The sequence below is a fragment of the Perna viridis genome, chromosome 1, assembly GCF_037379345.1.
Source record: "Perna viridis isolate PV_CMFRI_1.1 ecotype Kerala chromosome 1, ASM3737934v1, whole genome shotgun sequence".
Lineage (NCBI taxonomy): Eukaryota > Metazoa > Mollusca > Bivalvia > Mytilida > Mytilidae > Perna > Perna viridis.
Window position 1 is genome coordinate 36,685,189 of NC_142445.1, and position 16,168 is coordinate 36,701,356.

General features: G+C 31.5%; 1 protein-coding gene across 1 annotated transcript in view; it reads left to right on the forward strand.

Annotated features, from left to right (window-relative positions):
- LOC148628583 (uncharacterized) overlaps positions 1-16,168 on the forward strand; it is a 49,438-nt gene that overhangs the window by 19,860 nt on the left and 13,410 nt on the right. Inside the window, exon 8 of the mRNA XM_088590513.1 lies at positions 13,911-14,008. Coding sequence (XP_088446639.1) covers positions 13,911-14,008 — 98 coding nt within the window. The remainder of the gene's footprint in view (positions 1-13,910; positions 14,009-16,168) is intronic.

The window sequence follows — 16,168 nt, forward strand, 5'->3', positions numbered from 1 at the left end:
AATCAATGAAATTTAACTGAACTGTTTTGACTTATTTTGAATTACTTTGTCCTAAATTTAGATTAAACTTTTGTTGGTATTTTTATCATAAATGTAACTTGATGAAAGATTTTTGGTTGTTCAGAAAGTTGACAAAAACATTGTCATATCAACTTTTTCCATATTTGCATGATTTTTAGATGGACTTGTACTTAGTATCTATGTGAGGGATATTAACCTCTTTTAACTAACATAGATGAAACACAAAATTTAAAGTTTTTTGCCTGTTAGTAAAATGCTTGAAATCTGTTAGAAAATGGAATTACTAAAACTGGTAATATGGTTATTTCATTTTTTAATTTAATGAACGTGTCTGATTGTAAATATTTTGAGGGTGTACCAAGTTCTGGGAATAAAGTAGAAAAAAAAACAAGGACTGTAATAAAATGAAATGTGCATTTACAGTGAAAAAGACAAGTTTCATGCATTTCTTTAATTTGCTTTACCTCAGTTTGCTATCCAGTTTATTTTATGATATGGATATGATTTTCTTCACTTCACATGTAAATTCTGCTATTTTTAGTACAACATTCATTTTTCAATAATTATTTTAATTTTCACTTTCAATTTCACTTACGTTTGCTATAGAAAGTCAAATCTTATTCCACAAGCATTCTTAGATTTCTCAGTTTTATCCAACATTTGTTTTGACAAGGCTGATAACTAATTGGTTTATTTTACCTATCTTCAGCAACTCTTGATGATAACAATACTACAATGCCTTTAACTACTTTATGATGAACACCTCAGACTGCAATCTCCAGTGCTATCTCATACTACTCCACATCTGACTCAATACTTAACCTGCATATACATTGTGATTTTTTTTAAAAATAAATTCTGTTTGATTCAAGTTTTCTTATTTTGATTTTGAACATCATTATTTTTGTATATTTTGGTTCAAATGCATGTTACTCTTAATATACATTTTTTTCACTAGCCTATTTCAGTTTATAGAAATATATTTCAAGTTTCAACTGCAATCATTACATTTAGAGCAAGTTCTGCTTTTGATTCTTATAAAGATTTGAAGGCAGGCATTACCATTTAATGAAATGAAACGTTCTGTATCTGATCAGGCAAGATATATACTGCAAACATTCTTAACAGTAACATTTATAGCCAGTAAAACAGTTAACATTAGGAGTTAATCTTATCTTGATTGAATGACAATTATCTGATGAGATGCCTTTGAAAAGAAAATTTAAGTTGCTGTCTTTGTGAGAATCATGCAAAATCTGAAAATCCAGTAGATTCTATTGTATTTGAGCGTCATTTACAGAGTTATCTCCCTTGATTTTGAAATCTGCAGTGCTATACAATTTTTATCTCCTAAGAGCACAGGTTATATGAAAAACCACATGTTAATTTCTGTTTACTATGACATTTCAAACAAAATATCAAAAATAAAAATATGTAGGCTTTTTACCCATGAAACACATTTTGCATGATCCTTAGCTGGAGTGTTACTTAAACATTCTGTTAGACCTAAATTGGAAATACTAATTGAATATATGTAATAGAAAGTTTACATCTTTATGTTAATTGTCCAGTTGATTGCCTAAGGCAGGTCATTCAGTTAAAAAAAAAACTTGATTCCCTGAAGTTAACTATTTTACTTGCTGTAATAAAGCTATGATACTATCAACAATATAATAAATACAAATTAAGTTACTATGGAAATGTAAACATGATGAGGACCTTTATTAATAAAAGTTTGGGTTGTTAAATATACAGTTATATAAATTAACATAAATATCTTAATCAGATGTGAAATGTTTAAAACTGTAATATTAATAGTGAATAAAAGACTGGATAAATTTGGGAATTGATTCACCTGATTAAAGTTTTCTTAATTGAAAATGATGATGAAGTTCATAGGTAAAATATTCCTATGTGAGGTCAATACATGTGTGTTTTGCATCGTCATCATGAACTTGAGGATCGTTATGGTGTATCAAACTGCAACATGAAAACTGATTTATTCAACGGGTCATAGTTTTCCTTTCCTCGTTTGTCTACCCCGGACTTGACTTTTTATGAGCAACTCGGCGGGTGTTTCTAGAAAAGCAGAGGACGCTTTCCCTACCGGTGCACCTGGTCCATGCTCCCAGTTTTTAGTGGAGTCTGAGTTGCTCATTTGCTTTTGTTACTTTCTATGTATGATTTTAGTTACTTTATGTTCTTTGTTGTGTATGTCTGTTTTCCATGTCTGGTCTTTGTCCCTGAATTACATTCTTTTGATTACTGCTATAACCTTGGTTCCCTTGATTGCTATTGCATTACTAGATGGAAGTCAGTATCTCACTGCTTTCCCTTTTGATCCAGATTTGGTATACATTGAATCACTCTTAATTATCACACATGGTTTTTACCCTACAATTCAAAATGCACACAAATATTTTGATACAGTTGTATCAATTTAAATCACTTTGAGAAAATATGATAAACACTGTCAAAAATATTTAACTATTACACTTATGATGACTAGACTGTCCACAGTGAGATGAATCCTCTACCGTTCAAAGATGGCATAGAAATATTTCATTATGTTCTGTCATGTAAGATTGAACTTTTTACATAAACTAAATTAATAAATTAGAAAATGAATATGGATAGAATAAATTCATATTCTTAGACTTGAACTGTTCCGATCTCGATCTTCAATAAAATATTGATTTCATTTCTTTTTTATGTAATGTTACTCCCGACAAGTGTATCAGAACCCTGTAAAGATAAAAGAAGCCGCCCACTCTATCTCTTGGTCATAATTATGTCTACCAGGCTTGTTTATTAATATAACCCAGCGGCAAAGAATTACGATACACAGAGTGTATTTTAGTTGTACCCTCCTGTTCAGGTCCTAAAAATAGGGTGCAAAGTAGTTGTGTATTCACCACAGGGATGTATGCCTAATGAAAATGTAAAGCTGACAGAAAACAAGAAGAACTTTAGTCTTCTAACTTTCTAAACATGATTATTGCACCCATACACAGATAAGTGTACCACTCTACATATATACAAGCTATTTTCGAAAATGTTTCCAGTAATTTTTTCGGGCACATGTATGCCTTTTCAATGTACCCAAATGGAGATTGAGAACCAATGATGTAGCATTTCCATATATGGTGATTGAGCGTTACTTCTGGTTTTCATTTATGCATATTAATTAGGTCGTCGTGAAACACAAATAAATCACTCTAACTTTATTTAACCTGATCAGAAAATGTTTGTTACACTTGTATGTAAACAAACTATAGTTTATAATTATAAATGTTTATAAAATGATATTTTTTAAAATATTTCTAGCGGATAAATTTTCCTAGTTTTTCTCAAAGATGACTTTGAATGAACACACTTCAGAATTTAAATGTGAAAACATAGGTCACCAAACTTGATTTCAACATAATTGAACCTTAAAAAAAGGTAATTTTCTACAATATTTTATATGAATTTTGTAGGGAATTTATACTATTTTACATACTATTGAAAAACTGGTTGATAAGGTTTTTTATAAATTCATATGAGGAACAATTAACTGACATTCTTTCATATTTCAAAAAAAAAGAAAACTCAGGGTCACCCAACTCTTTTTCTTGTAATATTAAAAAACTAATACTTCCATTACATTTCTTTAGAACATTTTCCCACCTATTACCTTCCCTTTGGAAGAATTTTCCCTACAATTTTCTCCCTTTGAAAAGGCCTCTTTTTTTACCATCCATATTTTTAATTTTACCCAACAAATTTTTATGTAAAAGTTCTTTTAAAACATTTTAAACATATTATTTTTACATCATTTAAACACTAGTACAATATAGTAAATGGAAAATATGTATGTCCATATAATTTTGCAAGATGACAGAAAAGAATGCTCCATGTAATAGGTATTATCTACTTCAAGTTATTTAAGTCCAACATGGAATACATGTTTAGGACCGTCCGTGCGAGACCCGACAGGGTAGTCAAGGACATTAAAAAAGCCCTTAGTAGTAGTACATGTTTAGGACTAACAAATTGATTCATGCAATTCATGTAAATAATAAAACCATATGGTATTAATATATTTACATATAGCTTTATTAGATTTTAAGAGTATGTTTTTTGCATGAATTGGAAATTGGTTTGTTTCATGTGATTTTAAATGTACTAAGACATTTTTTTTCATATTGGTTTCAAACAAATTTTTCCATATGATTACATATAATACAATCTTTCTTGTGTAAAAGATGCACTGCTTATTTGTCCAGTACAAAGCAGTATATTGTTTTTCACCAAGTTCATTGGCGGTGTGCACCTAGAAGGCAAAGCAAGTTCATAACTAAGACCATTTCTGATTGCAAAAGCATAAGAATAACACAGTGTAAAAGTCATTATAGATAATAGAAAAAAAATAGTTTTAATACAAATGTACCGGCACAATAAATCTGCAGTCGTTTAATGTTACCATTGACAGTTTGAATATTACAACTTGAGTTTATGTATATCGATCTTTATGATATTGTACCACAAGGTGCCATGAATGGGAATGTATTTTGAGATAAGGACTTCAACCATTTAGGAATAAGGGGCCAAAAAACTAGCATTTATGAATGCCCACACAATATTTTGACGATGAGGAAACAAATCTTTTTGAAAATTATACCACAAGGTGCCATAACACAAAAGGTTTGTTTGCATTTATTTTTTTGGATTGTGACTTGTACCATTTAGAAATAATGGATCAAAAATAGAAATGAGCATTTTGATTACATTTTGATAACAACTTGACTATGATTGAATGTATCTCTTTAAAATTATACCACAAAGTGGTATACCTCAAAAGGAAGACAAGACAAGGTTTTTGGGTTATGACTTGAACTTTTAAGAAATAAGGAGGTCAGAAATGGTTAGAAACAGAACCACTTAGAAATATAGGACCAAGAAAAGGCCACTTTGAATCTGGTCAAAATCTGATCTTTTGTCAGGTATTTAAGTACTGTTTTAACTTGACAGGAAGTACATGGAAAATGTTTGTGTGATGTGCATTTTTGATGATCATTTCTAATTCAACCATTGAAATTGCCATTATTTATTCAATTGCACTCTATTGGCATGAACAAAAGAAATGAAAATTTTGAAAACATTACTTACCCCACAAATAGGATCATATGGTATCTGTTTAACAAAGTCATGGATTATCTTGTATTGCTTGGCAGTAACATCCTGCTTCACAATACTTGCGTCAGTGATTGCAAAGGAAAAATGTTCAAAAATTAAATCCATGATGAAAGATTCCAAGGATTATATTGAATTAATTACATGTTTGTTTTTGCAATAAACATTAATTCATTTTCATGCTGTCACATATTTTGTTATGAACTATATTGTGTTTAAAAACAATTTAGCTTTTCTGATTTCCTGTCATTGCATTGTTCAACTACCATTTGTTCCTGATTTGACTATATTCTTTTTTATTTGAATATTAGATATTTCCTGTATGAATGGTCATTTCCACTTATCTAGTTGTTACTTGTTGTTAACATACAGTTCTTGGAAAACATTTAAAGTATGAGCAAAATTTATTAGCTTATAGTAGTGGAGCATCTTAGAGAAATCTGTTGGTGACTATCAGGTTTATAGTTCTGGTCATGTAAGTCAAGGAGTTGACTGATTTTCAGTTTGAGTCTGTTATTTGTCACACTATAAACCACATGATTACCTTTTACTTTAAAGGATCATACTATAAAACAAATGATTACCTTTTACTTTAAAAATGTCATACCATAAAACACATGTTTATCTTTTACTTATGTGTCATACTTTAAACCCCATGTTTACCTTTCAGTTAAGTGTCACACTATAAACCACATGTTTACCTTTCAGTTAAGTGTCATGCTATAAACCCCATGTTTACCTTTCACTTAAGTGTCACACTATAAAACACATGATTACCTTTTAGTTTAAAAGTGTCACACTATAAACCATATGATTACCTTTTACTTTAATAGTGTCACACCATAAAACACATGTTTATCTTTTACTTTAAAAGTGTCCCACTATAAACCACATTAAATCATGTATGTCTATTCATCTCATTGGCTTACATCGTAATATCAACTTTTTAAATTGGCTTATAGACCATTTTAGAATGATATTGAGCATGGTTTAGGGGTCAATGTAACAAAGACATACTTGTATAGTAAAATGTAGCAAAAGATGTTCAAAAAAATCATATTTCTCAGTATATCTTTTTCAAACTTGTTTCTACCAAATCCAAAAACAAACATGGAGTAGAATTAGAAAATAGAATGGATTGTTGCATAGAAAAGTATAACTTATGGAGAATCCTTTTTCAGTAAACACGCACGAACTTCAGTACCAGACCTAAAAATGACAAGTCTGATGTCTGATTTGTTGACAGCGCTATTTCATTGTGCAACGTTGTCAAAATTTTTATTATTTTTTTTTCTAACCAAGTAACTCATACTCTTACTTGACTGTATGACATTGTTTTTAACTTAAAGCAGTACCAAATAGATCTTGAAGTTTTCTAGTATGTCAGACAACCATACATAAGCATTGCAAATTATATGAACATCATGTATGTTGATTTACAATTACATGTACCTAGTTCAAATTTTGTGTTTACATCCCAAATCTTCAGACCCTTTTTCACTTTGTTTATGTCCCTGTGAGTTTTTCCTGTAGACACCAGGTTGGTTGTTTCACTTGATTCACAGAAAAATTTCAGGTAACTGTCGTAGCGGCTTTCTCCTTTGCAAATTTCTGGTGAAGTGGGGTACCACAGACAGTTGCTCTGTGAGAATTTCTAGTTCCAGAATCCTCCTACTTTGGTACTGTTTTAGTTTTCTGTCATTTTCATTATCTTTTGTTGGTGTTTCCATTGTTGAAAGCTTAGTTTTTTTTGGGGGGCTTCTGCAAAAACCGACCAACAGAATCTCGTTGACATTTCTTACCGGCTATTTTGTAACCATTACCAAGGACGCCAGTCAATGGGAGATAACGCTGATGACAATGTCATTTAGTAACATCACACTATAAGGTAGTGTCAGACTATAAACCACATGTTTACCTTTTAGTTAAGTGTCCGACTATAAACCACATGTTTACCTTTTAGCTGAGTGTCAGACTATAAACCACACCTTTTCCTTTAAGTAAAATGTAAGACCATAAACCACACATTTACCTTTCAATTAAGTGCCACACTATAAACCTCATGTTTACCTTTCACTTAAGTGCCACCCTATAAAACACAATTTTTACCTTTTGTTTTAGGTGTCGCATTATAAATCTCATGTTTACCTTTTAGTTCAGATCAGTGTCACACTATAAACCCCATGTTTACCTGTCACACTATAAACCTTAGGTTTAACTTTCAGTTAAGTGTCACACTATAAACCCCATGTTTACCTTTCAATTAAGTGCCACACTATAAAGCACATGTTTACCTGTTGTTTTGAGTGTCACACTGTGAACCACATGTTTACCGTAAGGTAAAGTGTCAGACTATAAACCAGGTCAACCTTTTACTTAAGTGTCACACTATGAACCATGTAAACCTTTCACTTAAGTGTCACACTATAAACCAAATGTTTACCTTTCAGCTAAGTGTCACACTTTAAACCACACGTTAAACCTTTTATTAGCTCACTGGCCAAATTTTGGCATGGATAAAAGTATTTAGCATGATGAGGTCTATCTGTGGTCAAACTTTGTTGAAAATCTGTTGACCCATGTTGGAGTTATTGCCCTTTTTGGATGTTTTTTGCTGTTTTTGATGGTTAAATAGTATGATCCTTTACTAAATATAGAACAAAGGGGTCAGACAGTAGATTTTTGCATATATCTCCAAAACTGTTAGGTTTAGCCAAATTCTGATGTGGGGGTAAAATTATTCAGCATAATGACATCTATCTGTGGTCAAATTGTGGTGAAAATCTGTTGACCCATGTTAGAGTTATTGCCTTTTTTGGATGTTTTTTGCAGTTTTTTATGTTATTACTTTCAAAAATCTTCCCAAAAACTACTTTACAGAATTCAATGAAACATGGTATTTTTTTTTAGGGTATCCTTAAAATAATGAATGTTTGGATTTTTGATCGGTTAAAAAAGATGGCCGCCATTACTAAAAATAGAACATAGGGGTCAGACAGCAGATTTTTGCATATATCTCCAAAATTGTTAGGTTTAGCCAAATTCTGACTTGGGTAAAAGTATTCAGCATGATGACATCTATCTGTAGTCAAACTTTGTTGAAAATCTGTTGACCCATGTTGGAGTTATTGCCCTTTTTGGATGTTTTTTGCTGTTTTTGATGTTATTTTTTTCAAAGTTCTTCTTCCCAAAAACTACTATACAGAATTCTAGAAACATGGTATTTTTATTTTTTAGGGTATCCTCAACATAATGAGTGTTTGGATTTTTGATCGGTTAAAAAAGATGGCCGCCTTTACTAAATATAGAACAAAGGGGTCAGACAGTGGATTTTTGCATATATCTTCAAAACGGTTAGGTTTGGCCAATGTCTTTCAATTGCTGAAATATCCTTATTATAAGGCTTACGAAAGTCTTTAGGGATCAAAGTTGTCAGATGACTCCATGTAAGGGTTATTGCCCTTGAGAAGTGAAAAATGACATTTTTATTACAGCTTTCAGCCTATATCTTGAAAACTATGATAGATAGAATAAAACTTTAGATTGCTGAAATGATTCTTATTATAAGGCATACAAAAGTCTCCAGGAATCAAAGTTGTCAGACAACTCCATATAAGAGTTATTGCCCTTCAAAGGCAAAAATGCAGTTTTCAGTCAATCAATATCTTGAAAACTGTAATATATTGAATGAAACTTCCGATTGATGAAATGATCCTCATGATAAGTCCTACCAAAGTCTTCATGGAGTCAAAATTGTCGAACAACTTCTTGTTAGAGTTATTGCCCTTGGAAGGCTAAAATTTAACCAGGGAGCCTCTTGTTAAGTGTCACACTATAAACAACATGTTTACCTTTCAGTTAAGTGTCACACTATAAACAACATGTTTACCTTTCAGTTAAGTGTCACACTATAAACCACATGTTTACCTTTCAGTTAAGTGTCACACTATAAACCACATGTTTACCTTTCACTTAAGTGTCACACTATTAACCACATGATTGCCTTTCACTTGAGTGTCACACTATTAACCACATGTTTACATTTCACTTAAGTGCCACACTGTAAACACCATGTTTACCTTTCACTTAAATGTCACACTATTAACCACATGATTACCTTTCACTTAAGTGTCACACTATAACCACATGTTTACCTTTCAGTTAAATGTCACACTATAAACCAAATGATTACCTTTCACTTAAGTGTCACACTACAAACCACATGCTTACCTTTCAGTTAAGCGTCACACTATAGACCACATGTTTACTTTTCACGTAAGTGTCACACTATAAACCACATGTTGACTTTTCACTTAAGTGCCCCACTATAAAACCTATGATTACCTTTCACTTAAGTGTCACACTATAAACCACGTGTTTACTTTTCACTTAAGTGCCACACTATAAACCACATGTTTACCTTTCAGTTAAGTGTCACATTATTAACCACATGTTTACCTTTCACTTAAGTGTCATACTACAAACTTCATGTTTACCTTCTGTTTCAGGTGCCACACTTATAACAAGTTTACTTTTTTGTAAAGTGTCGGACTATAAACAACGAGTTCATGAACCTATATACATGCTCCTTATGTTATAAATTATATGGTATGGTCAACTATACATTAGTTAGATAATTATGAATATCGGTAATTTTCACTTTATTTTTTATGCTACAAATACTTTTGTTGTCAGGTCCTGTCAGAGCTTACTTAAATGTGTGTTTACACTTGTTGAAAACATTTTGGTGATCTTTGAAAGTATTCACTATTTTGTATTTAGGTTATACTCTGGAACATTTGTCATGTTTCACGGTATCCTTTCTTTTTTCTATAACACATAAAAAAAGAGACTTTGTGGAAATGTCCATGAGACAAATATGCAAAACACATTAAAACATGAGGACTTTTCTGTTATAATCATGGAACAATATGTGCATTTAACAATTGGTTTTTATTTGTACAGTGTAAACCAAGTTGTACAAAACTGAAGATTATCTAATTAAGACAATGATATTGAAAATATAAATGTAAAAAAAGGACCAGAATGCACGTAGAGTTATATATATAAGGGTACAAAACTAATTAGATTTGAGATTGAAAATTTTGTTGAGTTGAATGAGGTTGTGAGATCCTAGTCCTCACAGCTATTTTCATTGGACATGTAAGGTAAGTGTAAGGCCGGGGATTATAAATGCCCATGACTTTTAACACTCCCCCCACCCCCTGTGGTAATTAAATATCTGTAAAAAGTTTCCCACCATTTTACATTTCCAAGTTTCTACTTAAATATGTAGAAACAGGTTGTCCTTCAGCCATTTCTTTATTTTAATGTTTCATCCACCCTTCATGGTAAAATTAAGATTTTAATATGTTCGCTTAATCTGCAGGTTGTAAATCTTAATTTTACCATCTTGCATGGAAAAATAATTTTAACTGCTCGTTACTGAAGGAGAATCTATATATCAAAGTAACAGGGTTGTTTCGTGGAAGTCTTGTGCCATTTTGATATTTTATCATAGTTTAGCTTGATATTTATACAACCAAAACATTTGCAGTCGTATATAATGTTATGGCGCAGTTGTCATTGATAGCTTTGTCTGGGGACACTTCGTTTTCATATGATAACTTTTGTTGTGGTGGACCATTGTTCTGAAATTCTGATATGATTTTACTAACCACCAAAGGAAGGATTCCCAATTAATTTAAGACTTTATGCCCCCTTTTACTCGGAAGTCATGTGACTTCTGAGTCTCAAAACCATCTGTTTTCAAACAAAAGGACTTCCAGTTGATAACTGCCTTAAAAGTGCTTCCACCAGGGAAGAGATCTGACGGATGAATATCAAAATATATCAAATTGAATATTTCTTATAAATACATGACCAGTTTTTACAGTATACAATTGAAATTATATTTTACATGATTGATTGTCAAAGACAAATTCAAATACATATAAAATTATGGAAGTTAGAACTATATTTTATTAATGCCTTTGATATCCATATATGGATTCCCTGTGATTGACTATGTTTAAAACTAAAAATAGGTTGTCAAGATTACACATTGAGAACCAAAATAAAAACGAAATGAAACGAAACAAAAACAAAAAAAAAAGAAACAAATTTATATAAATTGAAATTTTGAATCAGTATTGTGTGGATGTGCATTCTAGTAGTAGTGAAAGTGGTGATCCTGTTGTAAATGATTAATCTTTTTGGAAATACAGAAAGAACAAATTACCATCAGATTATAAAGTTTTTAAAATACCTATAGATATCTCATGACTTCTGAGGTTCAATGCCATCGGCGCTTTGATAAGGGGTGTAAAAGGGTAAAAATAGGTGTTTTATTTATTAACGCCTATGTAGCTTGTTTGTTTTTTTTTCTAATTTTCATTATTCTTTTTTCATTGTGTTTCTTATTCACTTCTGGTAAACAAATGTATCCAACAGATTTTATGTAACTATAGGGGGTCAAAGTTGGGCAACACTGAAAAAATTCAACTTTTGAAATTTTAATCTGATTTAAAAAAAGATATTGGAGTCAAAAACTAATATTGTATCCACACTTGCCCCAACTGTTTGACCATTGTTGTTATCATGCTGTGCTTGGCAAAGCTTTTTATTTGAGCATACTAAGTTACCAAATGGGGGGTTATTTTGGCAGGTGTTAAAAGTATTGCACAAAGTACTTAAGCTTAAAGAAAACATTTATTTTATTTATTTCTGTGTTTTTAGACGGACTGCTAAAACATGCCAAAATTAGCACCCAGCAAAAATTACATGCTACACAGTGTTTTGTATACCCTGATCCAGTACTATGACATTAGTGTCAATTGGTCTGAAGTCTGCAATTAAAAAAATCAGTTTTCAGTACAATTTAATACTTAATACACAGATTGGAATGCACTAGAAGTTAAATGTTAAGTGAGGTTTCTAATTTTGTAACAGGTTTTATGGAATAATTTTGTTTAGGCCATCTTTCAGTTGCTATAAACTGCTCTGTAACCATAAAAGTTATTTTGTATAACCTGTTAAAAGTCAAAAAAACATTCCTTAATGAATCTATGTTCCTATTTCTCATATTGACTTAAGTCCATTTGTTTTGTTAAATTTTTGGGGGCTTATAAGAGCTTACTGTTTACTGTTAGTCATATTGAAAGGTTATGGCTAGATGGTGTCTTGTTTTATTTAAGTACTTCTCTGTCTAAGAATTAGAATGTGTACAAGGTGCGGCACATGAAGAAAAAAATGCTGAGATTTTATTGTACTTTCATACACTGTTTAAGATGGGATGTATTATTGTACACCGTTGTCCGTCCATTCATCCGTCGTCAACACTTCAGATAATAACTCAAAAACACTTTCACCAACTTTTATGAAACTTTGGTGAATTGTTCATGTCTACTGACGTGAGCTCCCTTTCAATTTTTATGAATTTCAGATTTTTCATTTCCGTATTATGAATTTTTATACTGAAAAAAGGAGGGTTTTCAAGTTTTCGAACAATAACTCAAAAAAACTTTCACCTACTTTTATGAAATTTTGGTGAATTGTCTATATCTATTGACATAAGCTCCCTTTCAATTTTTATAAATTTCAGATTTTTTGTTTCTGTGTAATGAATTTTTTTACTTAAAAAAAGGGGGATTTTTAAGTTTAAGTTAACTCAAAAACACTTTCACCATTTGCTATGATAGTGCCAAATTTTTTGTGCATTTTTTATTTACGAGGTACAATTTTTTGGGGGTGGGGGAGGGTATTTGACAGGGCTCTGAGTTTTCTAGTTGATCATTTAAATTCATTAAAAGCAGAAGGACAAAGTTAAAAGGGCAACGGGTGTATCATGCTCTTAAAGCACAGCTTTTTATCCATGTATTTCTACCTCAAAGCCTCCAGAATTAACCATTAAAGTGTTAACATTAGTTGAAATGCATTATGAAAAAGTGGCAAAAAATTTCCCCACACTCTTTCCGTATACAGAGATGGAAATTAACCTAACTTTCAACTAGCCAGCAGGACAAATTTATTTAACAATCAGTAACATATTCCGTATCAGGTTAAAGTCAAAGATGCTATCTCAGAATATTTAACAATACATGTACTATAATCCCACTCTTAGAAGTAATGACAGAACTAAAATAAGTTACAAAAGAAGCGACGGGCACAAAGTAAGATTGCAATCCAATCAGCGATGAAATTTCAACAAGCCATAGATAAATTCTCATGGTCAGACTGGAATTTTACTAGCCTGGGACTAGTGGACCAGCATTAATTTTGACCCCTGGTATACATGTATATAAAGCAGTAAAAAAGTATCAAAGACACAGATGCTTCAGGTTAAATTAAAATATTTTTTCAGATGTTTTCTAGATGTATTGAGTATACATTCGATGCAAAAAAGATCTAATTAAAAAAAATGATGTGCCACAAATTGCATGATACTTACACTGATTGGTACTTAACTGCTTTTGTGATTGTCTCATTGACATTTCCCCAACATCTTTATTTATGATACTTGTAGTGGTAGGATAAAATTATAGAATTACATCTTCAGCAAAAATTTAAGAGTTTTTTTAATCTTATTATAATTTCCATAGAATATTTAAATAATGTGATTCAGATTTGACTGCTTACTGTATCAAAAGGATGAATGGAACATTCTGAATTGTTATTTTATGGAGAAAAAACCTCACATTTTTATACTTTTTCAGAGCCATCAAGACCTCCCGAGTTTAGAGGCAGTGGTTATAACGTTAAAGAAGAAACTTGTTATGACACAAACATCAGACAACTGACTGTACATTGGAAGGTACTGAGTTTGGTTTAGACAGGTTTCACTGTATATAATTTCATTTGTAATGAAAATGTTGTTTCTCTATTTTTATTACGGCGTGGTGGATCACACCGTGGTGGCACACGCATTAAAATAAATGTAGCAACCCAAAGGTACAACTGTCAATAATTTATTAAGGTATAACAGTTCAAATGTATATATCACAAAGTTTCACAAGGTTCACATATACACATAATCCATAATACACAGACACATATCAATGATCAATCTTGAAAACCTTTGACGCATAAACTATAGTTTTTGAACTATTGACGCATAAACTGCAAAACCATTGATGCATTAATCCATAAAACCATAGGCGCATAAATCATGAAACCATTGACGTGAAAACTCTTTGGGCTCACTAATGGCGCATAAACAAATAATTTCCTAGCACATACATTTGCGCCAGCAGACAAGCTATAAGGTAATATTAAATTAAGTGCTGCATTTCAGTCAAGTTCCAAAAAATTCAAAATATTAAAATTTCTACATTTACAATTTTACAATCTTAAAACCAGTATGTAAAGAATTTACAATGCCGCTGGTTATAATGTTCTCATGATTTTTGCAATGAATTTCTTTCTTAATGTGACAACCCCTCCCTTCCCCTCCACATAAAAAGGTATTGAATATATAGAAATAATCCTGTCTGTCTGTTTCTTCCCATCTTTCTGATTGTTGTCCACTTTTCTTTTATGCATATCTCAAAACTGCTGAACATTTTTTTGATGAAATTTTATAGGAAGTTTAGGCATGGTATGTTCCAGTAGATGTGTAAGAATAGCTAGAAATACTGGTAGCGAGCTTACAAAGAGAATACCCCCTGCTTTAAATGGAGTTCTATTTAAAACCCTTAAGTTCAATTATCTCCCTTTTGAGTTGCCAACAGTTATTATATTCCTTACTGCACATCTACATATGATTCAAACCGTCCTATAAAATTTCATCAAAATCAAGCCATCTATGAAGATTTGTGCTTATAAGGTTTTAACATATGAAACCCTTCAGTATGTTCTTTTATGCACATCTTTATATGGTGCTAAAGCTTCCTATAAAATTTTATCAAAATCCCTTTCATGGTCTAGGAGGAGTTGCACTTACAAAGTTTTAACATATAAAACCCTTAAGTTGAATTATTTCCCTTTGCAGTCCTTCAACAGTTATTATAGTCTTTCATTGCACATTGACATGCCAGAGCCTCCTATAAAATTTCATTTACACTTACAGGAAATGTGGACTGACAGATATGGTGATTCCTATACCCACCTTAATTTTGTTAATTAATGTCAGGTCAATGCAAGGATAGATTATCCAGTTTGTATCCATATACTCATTATATTACCTTTATAGACGTAAAAGATGCTTTAGTTTGGATTTCTCATCATTATGCCTCTCCGATTATTCTTGTGTTTCAGTGAAGTAAGAAAATAAATTTGGAGAGCCATTACATATTGTAATAAGGTATAATTTAATTTGATTTGTAACAAGCTTCCTGATTGGTCTTTCCACTTTGAGCATTGTAACTTGATTTGTAACAAGATTCCTGGTTGGTCGTTCCTCTTTGAGCAATGTAAACCTGCTTTGGTACTGTGACCTCATTAACATTGGTTTGTCTGCACTCCATGATTCAAATAAATCCAAAACAAAGTCAAGTTTTTAGTATTGAACCATGTATTTTGAATTTACTTCATTGGAAATTAAATTATAAGGAATGTTTCTAATTTTTGAACAGGTGAAATACAATGACCTGGTTTGGGCCAGTTTACACTTCACAGTTTATTAGTGTAAACTGCTGCAAACCAGGTTATCTTGTATTATGGGTAAAAAAAACATTCCTTGAATATATCAACATTTCTTATTTTCAGTTTATTTCCATCTTTTTCTATCAATTACTTTAAATTTTGCTTTTTTTTGGGTCCTATCAATTTTATTTAGTTCATTTGTGAGTCTCTTTTGGTGTCCCTATGTGTTCCTAGAAGTGAAGCTTCTCAAAACACATATTGCAATATACTTTTTTATTTTTATGGAAATAAAGCCTTTATTTTGTCAGAATATTCAACAGATTTTTTGCCATTTAATCCAACCTATGGAATAAAATATATTGTATTTTACCAGTTGCAGATTCATAGCTTC